The sequence below is a fragment of the Octodon degus genome, unplaced genomic scaffold (assembly GCF_000260255.1).
Source record: "Octodon degus isolate 3935 unplaced genomic scaffold, OctDeg1.0 scaffold00164, whole genome shotgun sequence".
Classification (NCBI taxonomy): domain Eukaryota; kingdom Metazoa; phylum Chordata; class Mammalia; order Rodentia; family Octodontidae; genus Octodon; species Octodon degus.
This window is the reverse complement of record NW_004524740.1, coordinates 3,787,654-3,796,845: the sequence shown is the minus strand read 5'-3', so window position 1 is coordinate 3,796,845 and position 9,192 is coordinate 3,787,654. Positions and strand designations below refer to the sequence as shown.

The window sequence follows — 9,192 nt, the reverse complement described above, 5'->3', positions numbered from 1 at the left end:
TGTCTGTCTGTCTGTCTGTCTGTCTGTTTCTCTCTCCCTTGCCCTCTCTCTCCCTCGCTTGATCCCTCCCTCTCTTTCTTTTCTATGCTGGGGATTGAACCCAAGGCTTAACACATGCCACACATATGGTTTACTACTGAGCTACACCCCCAGTCAATTCTGTATTTCTAATCAGCACTTGAGTAATGATGGTGTCACTGGTCTGCAGACGGCTCTTTTCTAAAAAGCTAATTAATTCCTTTTTAATTAACGAATAAAACGTGTATGTATTCAGTGCGTACAACATGATGTTTTGAAATATGCATACATTGTAGAATGGCTAAATCGAGCTAATTAACACACACATTACCTCATATAGCATATTTTGTGGTGAGAACACAATGTACTGGCTTACATTTTCAAGAATATGATACATTGTTACTAACTACTGTCACATTGCTGTACCACAGAATTTGAATTGATTCATCCTATCTAAGCAACATACTTTGCCCTCCCTTCCCTCTGGAAAATAGATTTTTAGAGATTTTGCTTTTTACTTCTATGCTATAGGTGACTAGTGAGGCCCCAGCAGAGTGGCTGCTACCTTTTTGGGAACTCCATTAGCTGTCTGACACGTTGACAGCTTGAAACTGGTAATAATACGAGTTTTCACACTTCGGACACCCACAAATTAGGTCATTCTTGCTTCCCTTTGGAGAGCTGCTTATTAAATGTTAGTGACAAGGTATTGCTAACCGTATGTGACAGCGGGCCGTGCGCACAACGGACTTCGGTGGTCGGGTTAGGAAGCAAGTTTCGAGCCAGGCTCACTTATGGCACCAGCCCCGTTGCCTTCTCACGTAAAGTGCCGGCTGGAAGGCATCCAGCACCTGACTCTTCTCTGTACCAGAGTGCCCGACAGAGGCAAATGCTCAGTGTCACTCTGCTTGTCTGTCTTTTGAGCCACCAGGAGAGGCAGCGTTGTGGGAAGCAAGGGACAGACGTTGGATGGGCAAAGGGTGACTTCCTGGGACCCCGTCCCTGCCCCCATGGCTCTGCACTTCCCTGGGCAGGGCTGCTTTGGTACAGGTGGGCCATGTTGTGCTACCAGCCTGATGCTTTATCTCCAGTTAGAAATGTGAAAAGTGATGCTCAACAACAAACAAGGAAACTGGCTAACTTCCGTGATACCTACTTTAATGACTGGCCTTTAAAATTGGAGGCACATTAAAAAAAAAATTTACTATGGTCAAAGACAACAAAATGAATCCTTTTTGGTGACAAGAAGTTTGAGGAAGGAAGTGAAATCCCTTTACAGAAAAAAAGGGAGTCTCCTATTTTCTGACCCCTGGGTCATGCAGTTTTAATTTCTTTTCTTTTTTTTTTTTAATTCTTTTTAATTTCACAAGCCTCCTTATGGCCAACAAAGACTCTGCTGAACCTCTTAGCTGTCTGGCAGATGAACCACTGCCAGTTCTGCTCAGGTTGCTGCATCTATGCCAGGCTGGAGCGCCACCACCGGACTGAATGCACCTTCAGAACGGCCTCCTGGACAATGCTGAGGTGACCTGGGGGCACCTGAGGTGGTGGCAGAGGAAGCTGATCCAGGGCCTCCCTGGTCCTTGGAAGAGGAAGGCTCCTGGGAGCAAGTCCAGCTGCACTAGGCTCGACTCTTGGGAGCTGTGGCTCACCAGGACTCCTAACACGCAGGGCAAGGCTGTGCCACAGGCAAGGTTCAGAAAAGGAGAAGCTTCGGTCCTCCGGTCAGCCCAGGAGACTGGCTCACAGCCCAGAAGTGGCTCAGCAGGTCCTCATGGCTGCATCCGGGTGGGAGAACGATGGTTGGAGATGTACTATCCTTGACTTTGGGGTGGGAGGGAGGACAGGGCTGGCGTGGTCCTGCTGTACCTGTGCATGTGTGAGCACAGTGGTGCGGGACCCAAGCTTCTTACCACTTCTGACACCCATAGCTTTCTTTCCAGGAGAAAGGGAATTTACAGAGGGCCAGTTCTCAGCAATGGCCATCTCCCAGGGCCTGATAAGGCACTGCACTATCTCTAGCCAAACTCTTCTCTTCCTGCTTTGTATCCATTGATTCCATTCCGAGCATTTGCCAGTGACATGAAGGCAGTTGGGCTGGCCAAGAAGCCAACTAACAGTAGCACTGGCCTGGGGCAGGGGAAGGACAGAGGGCAAAGGCCTCTGAGTGCTAGGCCCGAGCACCTAAAGACCTGGAGGATCCGCAGCTCAGTGAGACGATGTCAGGCACTCTTGGCTGGACCCAATGACTTAAAATCTTGCTGGGCCTGGTTAGGACCTGCTCCAGGGTTTTAAGTTTCTCCTTCCTGGGCTCCTGTCTCCAGGCAGACATGTGGGGCAGGGATGCAGCAATTCACAGCACAGAATACTAGTCTCAAAAGGACTCAGGCAAGCAAGAGAGGGAAGGATCTTAGCCAAGGACTGCTGAACACAAGAAAAAATTCCCACTGAGTTCGGAGAGCTGCAACACGGCTTGTTAGGGCAGGCAGAGATGTGAGGCTGGAGTGTTAGCACCAGCACTGATGGAGAGTGCTGAGGTGCTCTGGAGAAGGGAGAGGCGACCTGTATTATAGTCATATGGAGATGGAAGGAAGCGTGTCTCTCCTGAGTGTAGGAGAGTGTGTGTGCGCATGTGCGTGTGCTTTATATGGGGCTCATTCCTCTTCTAAGATGTTTTCTGATTGCCCTAAGTGTGCAGTGAGCCACTCCAGATCCCAGATGCTGGACTCCAAGACAGTACTCCGGGGCAAGATGCAGCACGAAAAAGACAGCTGGGGGCTGAGCCTGCCCTGCGTGCGCCAGCCCTGCTCCCTCTGGGGCTGGTGGCTCCACTGACACTTGCTCATTCATAACGCCTCAAGCAGCACTGAAGACCGTGTGCTGCCCCAGCACCGAGTTCCTAGCATTGCTGGAGAAGCTGGGCCTGCCTTCCCCAGGAGGTGTCCTCCTAGGGGAGATTCACATAATGCAGCTGTGATTCTTATTGCATTTTTTGTTTGCACTGTTCCATGTGAGAGGGGATGGCTCCCCTGGGTCTCCTAATACCACATGCTTCTAAGATGGACCACATACAGAATACACACACACACACACACACACACACACACACACACACACACACACACACCCTCTTGCCTTGCCAAAGAAGCTGCAAACCAACAGGTGCCAGTCAGTCACGACTAAGTCAGGCGAGAAGTTGAGTGACATTTTACCTGTTCCTGATCCCACGACGTCCCGGCTTGGTGACTCGGCCATGGCATCAGCAAGCCGCTCCCGGAGGCCCTCCTCTGTGTGCTCCATGGAGGACATGTGCCGCAGCCCGAAGCCCTCAGGCCAGCTCCCACACACCTCCAGCAGGGTCACACTCCGGTCAAAGGTACCTGTGGCACACAGGGGACAGCTGGCATTGAGTCCAGGCCTGCAGCACACAGGCCGCCCTCTTTGTCTGCACACCACCAATGTCCTTCCATGCATGCACAGAGCAGACTAGCTCATGCCCCAGATGTGAGTGTGAGGCCTTTCAGGATGGCCTCTGTGCCACCGCAGCAAGTGGATGCTGAGGAGTGACAGGTTCCTCGAGCCTCCAGGGCCTCTAACAAGAACTGGGACAACTGCTTACTTTGGCAGTGTGTATACCAAAAAGGAATTGGGATGATGGAGGGGGATCCAAACCCCTCTACTTTTTCCTATTTGATTCTACAGGCCTCCACCTAAAACGTCATTTAAAGAAGGGGTTGTGTTGCTTAAGTTTTACAAACAACTTTTAAACCATTGTCTTCTATTGCCTGCGTCTAATCTCTTCACTTCATAGTTGAAGTTCTAAGAGGTTATAGTTCCAGAGCAAGCACAGGTTTGCAGCAGACCTGCCGATGCCTTTGTCTAGAATGCGTTCGGCCCCACTACGGAGTGTCTCCCAGCTGCCCAGGGACACGGGCACCATTTCAGTTGTGCAACTGGGTGATAGCATCTCTAGTCAGGATCCTTCCTTAATTCAAAGCTGCGCCCCAACTCCAAAAAGTACACGGTGTTCTGCTAAATGCAAAGATTAGATTTTTACATTTAAGATCACTTCAAAGCTCAAAATTTAAATGATTCTCCAGCAAGTCTACTGTGAAAGCTTATTTCATCCACTCTCTCTGAAGGAGATTATTGTCATGCTCTGCTGCTTCAAGCACATACCATTTCCCCAGCGATTAGGTAACTGAATCCACTACATTTATTGGGCTTGGTTCCTGCCAGCACCAGGACGATGAGGAAAAAATGCAAATGCCAATGTTTCCCCAAGTTAAAAGTACATGAGACACACATTCTTTATCAGGCCTTGCTTCTCCTCTTTGATCAGCCGTCAGAAACTATCTTCCCTCAGCGGGCAGGACTGGAGAGTGTCAGGCACACTCTCTGCCACTGACAGGTGGTAATAGAGAGGGTGCGAGCCCCAGCCCCGGCAGGCGGCCCTGCCTCTGATAATGGCCAAAGCGTTGTGGTGATAACCGTTAGTAAACACGCAGACAGCCAGCGCCGCCATACATCAGCAAAGTGGGCCAGATAATCCTAAACTCTCCTAACCAGACAGAGGCCCTTGGCCGGCTTGCTGGGATTTATATGTGTGGCAAGGGTTGCTAGTGGCTTCTGAATTTCATCAGGCAACTTTGGCTTTGATTTATCTCTTACCTAATTGTAGGATGGATTCCTGGCACTGGCCACAAATGCACCTCCCCAAGAAAGTACCCGCCGTGGGTGTGCGTATCTGGGGACACGCTCGTCAGTCAGGGAGGATCCTAGCACAAGAGCTGCCCGTCCCACCTTCTCTCTCCAAGGAGGAAGGTTGGGACGTGGGTCTGGGAGCGGGTTGCAGGGGGCTGGGGTGGGGTGTTGAGTGTTTGCTGACTGGGCTGGAGTTGAGCTAGAGCCACACACTAAAATGTAAGGCCCGTAGCTGACACTCAATCAACATTAGCAAAGACTGCTGGGGCCCAGCTGCCTGAAGACACAGGCTAAGGACAGAAAAGGCTTTTTGTTCTATGCCTAATCATAAACAAGTCCCTCTATCTTGTTTTTCTACCTCCAAAGTGGAACGAACAACTCTTGTCCTGTCCCAAAGGAGCACGAGACTGAGCAACGTTCCCCAGCAGCCTGTGCTTCCGGCCAGTGTCCCCACAGTTCGACCTGACAAGCCTGAGAGCTACAGCCTTGTTTTCCCGAAGGGGCTGCCCGGGACACACACTTAATGACATCAGAGAGGGGATGACAAGAACACACGGTCTTTCCTCTCTGGACGCTGAGCTTCTGTACACTCAGGTTTCAGAGTCTGGAAAGCAGAGAGGGAGCCAGTGGCCTCTCCCTGCCCTGGAGCAGGTTGCCTGCCTCTTAAAGGGGATCGGTCGATGGTTTATGTGCAACATTTAGAGGTCAGGGCAGGGGAGCTGGCAGCAGGGCAAAGAGGAGTATCAGAAAGCAAGTGAGGAAGAAAGGAGACAGTTTTAGGAAATATTATAGCAGAAAGAGTTCTGACACGAGGCCCAGTCAACAATAGATGGTAAAGGCCAGACTAGTGTGTAATGCTTTAATGGACAGAACAACAGCATAAAGGTCAAAAGGATTGTGAGCTAGTGTAATAGTTGAGAATGGAAATAGATCTGGGCTTAAAGATCCTCTGACATCTGTTACCTGCCTGACTTGAGGCAGGAACCCGAACATGGAGAAACAACGCAACCTCAGAGGGTTACTGTCCAGGGATGGAGTCAGATAAATACAAAACCACCTGACGTGTACTGAGTGCTGTGGACCTAACAATGCTCACGTGTCCATGTTAATCACAAGTGTACCTAGCTTTATATCACCTGAAGCCACACGGTAAACTTGGACTCTTGTCATGATCCCAAGTGGTGGTGTAGGTACCACCTTTATTTAACTCCTCTACCTTATTTATGGGGCAGGAGCTGGGAGCTCAGTGAGATCAAGTGACGGTTCAGTCTCTAAGTGACAGATCTGGAACACGGGCTCTTAATTCTTAGCTTGGAGCCCATTCCATCAGCCCCCACCTGCATCCTTTGTATGGAGAAATTGTCTGTTTCTTTCCTAACTTGTTCTGAAAACTTCTGTCACCTTCAACCAGTGCCTTTCTTTTCTTTTTCTTTCTTTCTTTTTCTTTTTTTTTTTTTTTTTGCAGAACCGGGGAATGAACTCAGGCCCTTGCGCTTGCCAGGGAAGCGATTATTCCACTGAGCCATCTCCCCGGCCCCAACCAGATCCTTTCAAGCACCTTCCCACTCTCCCCTAGCCCAAGTCCCTTTCAGTGTCATGGTCTCCATGACGAGTCACCCTGTCTACTGAATGGCACATGGACAAGACATCTTGATAGACAGTCTAGCCTCTCTCTGCATGGGCATGGCTAGGAAGTGGAAACAACCAAGAGTGACCAGCCACAGGTAAGTGGATCATTTCTACTGTCTGGAGAAGTCCCAGTGATGGAAGAGTCAGTGGGCGTGCTCACTCTGCTAGAAAGCGGCCCACAGACACTCTGCAGCCCCCTCTTCCTGTCTTTCCCCTCCACCAGTGATAGCCCCTCGAAGGGAAGAGCACAGTCTGGCCTGCTCTGCAGTGAGCGCAGAGCTGCAGGTGCATGTGGGCCAGCAGGTGCCGTGGTGAAGAGGCCAAGCTCTTGGAGGGTGAGGTCACCCCTCAGCTTTTAGGAAACTACATGTCTGGTCAGTGCTGACAGCACAGCCATGGTTCATTTGGCCAGGTCAGAGATGTTCCCTCAGAAGGGGGTGGGGGTGGGGGTGTGACATCCTTACGTGGAAAGATGTGTTTCAGGGGAAGATGATGCTCAGCTCACACAAGCTGTCTGCACAGCACAGGGTCCACATGCTTAGCAACAAAGACCTTTCTCTGCAGCCGCACTGCTGTTTATAAAGCCCTCTCACGTTTACTGTCTCAGTTAACGCACACATTCATCAAATATTGATTAGTGTCCACTCTGATAGGAGTCAAGCACTGTACTAAGGGGTAGGGAAACAGTGTAAGGGGGGAAGGCAGAAGGGGAGGGAGAGAGACAGAGATCCTGGTCTTTCACAAAACTCCAGGAAGAAGGGAGCAGCAATTATCAGCATTTTATAGACTTGTACTTTATTGAGTTTAAGAGAGGAGAGGCGGCTGTTTCTAAAAGTCACCTACGGGAAAGCCTTCCCTTCAGGGCTGTCTCCTACCCGCCATTCTCTGAATGCCATTTTCCAAGACCTAGTTCAGGTCTGACCTGAACCTGAAACCTGGAGCAACTAACTACCCAAAGTGAGACAGGTGCCATGACGCAAACCTGGACAGCACAACGGGTTCTCTGCCTTTTGGAGTGAGGCTGATGAAAGCTATGTATTTACCCACAGAAATACGTGCTGTGCATGCACAAAATCATGCAAGCAATTTCAGGGTGCTGGTGGATAGTTCTGAAGCCCACCTGTGGGTGCAGGTTAATCTGAGGCCCCCTCGGGTCACCCCTATGGTCTTCTTCCCATACTGCTTCACAGTGTGCCAATGATGCCCCTTCCCAACTAGTGGAAGGCTTGGGTTCCTTCATAACTGAAAGAAGCATAGTGCTGTCTATAGCACAATTGCTTAAAGCAGACTTTGTTATTCATTATGACCATCTAAGAAAATTGACAGTCACTTTGGAGTCAGCATAATTTTCGTGGGGTACTAGAGACTGGACATCCAGGGCCAGAGTAGGAAGAAAATGGAATTAAGTAAGAGGACTGAGGACGGTAAGTGAGCAGACAACAAATTCACAATTTTACTCTACTGCTGTCTGGGTACTTATTTTAGGCCTGAGATCTCGGGAACTGGGTAAAACACCCTGCCTGAAGCGGCGCAGAGCGCTGGTCTCTCACAGGTGAGCATCCTGAGCCCTGTGTCCCACCTCGGCAGCTCCCCAGAGGAGGCTGGGTCAGGTTCTTGGGTTTCACAGACCCACTATAGGCATCCTGTGACAGCTGGTGAGCCGGCAGCTGCTGGGCAGGCTTGGGGAGCACGTGTTCGGCTTTTGTGTGCCGTTGTCAGAGGGGCCAGGAAGCTCGGGGTGGCAGCAGGGTGGGGCAGGCGGGATGTTCCTCTGCGCTGATAGCGTCTAATCACACCTTTGCTATGTCGCGGTCTGTGCCACAGCCTCTAGTTTGTGTCAATTACATTCAGACAGTGTTTGGACCCCGCTTAGAGCCTGTTGATCAGATTTTCAGCCACCAGAGAGGCCAGATACTGCAAGCAAAGGCTACACTAAACAATGCTCTCAAAACATAAGTCCTGCTAGGTGAGAGCTCATTGCAATAATGATGTCAAAATGCACTGGAAAGAAAGGCAGCCACTGGAGGATCTCCTTGCCCAGCCGAGAGCCAACCAACCAAACTGAGCTGAAGATCGGTGCTGTGGGAACATGGCCTTCCTCCACTGCAGTTGGTCCACATGAGCATGGGCTGCGGACACAAACTTTAGTTTTGTATGTTATCTTGATGGGGCTAAAGGATGCCCAGGTAGCTAGCGACACACTATTTCTGCATGTGTCTGTAAGGGTGACTGTATAGGCCATGAACACTTGAATCAGAAAGAGATGATGTGTGCTTACCAACACGAGGCCTAAATACAACAGAAAGGGGGAGACAGCTGGGGAGATAGCTCAGCGGCACAGACACCTGCCTGGCAAGCACAACGTTCTGAGTTCGATTTCCAATGCCCCCCAAAAAAATGTGGGAGAAGGGAAAATTTGTTATTTTTCTTTGAACTGAGACAATATATTCTACAGTTCCTAAAAATTGGTGATTTTGGGTCTTAGGATGCTGGGCTCAATTGTGACTTACACTATCAGCATCACTGGTCCTCGGGCCTTTGGACTCAGACCAGAATTTACTCTACCAGCAGAATTTACCCTGGTTACCTAGTCCTTACACTCTAATGGCTGCCCCAATGTGTGAGTGGCAGGTAGGACGTGGCTGCTTCCACAATCAGGAGAGCCAGTTCCCATAATCAATGGACGCATCTCTGTGTCGCTCCCTCCCCTGCCCTCTTGCCTATTGGTTATTTCTCTGAAGACATCTTACTAATATGCTCTACCCCTGGGTATGTCCGCAAGCGTATTTCACTGCATCGATCCCCACAATGTCATGATGAACAGACTGGCCCACTGCAGGA

General features: G+C 50.1%; 1 protein-coding gene across 6 annotated transcripts in view; it reads right to left on the bottom strand.

The window, feature by feature from the left end:
- Positions 1-9,192, bottom strand: part of Bcas3 (BCAS3, microtubule associated cell migration factor) — a 633,943-nt gene that overhangs the window by 18,014 nt on the left and 606,737 nt on the right. For all 6 annotated transcript variants that reach the window (XM_023703174.1, XM_004643019.2, XM_004643020.2 and 3 more), the window contains one exon: positions 3,231-3,398. In XM_023703174.1, the coding sequence (XP_023558942.1) occupies positions 3,231-3,398 (168 nt within the window). The remainder of the gene's footprint in view (positions 1-3,230; positions 3,399-9,192) is intronic.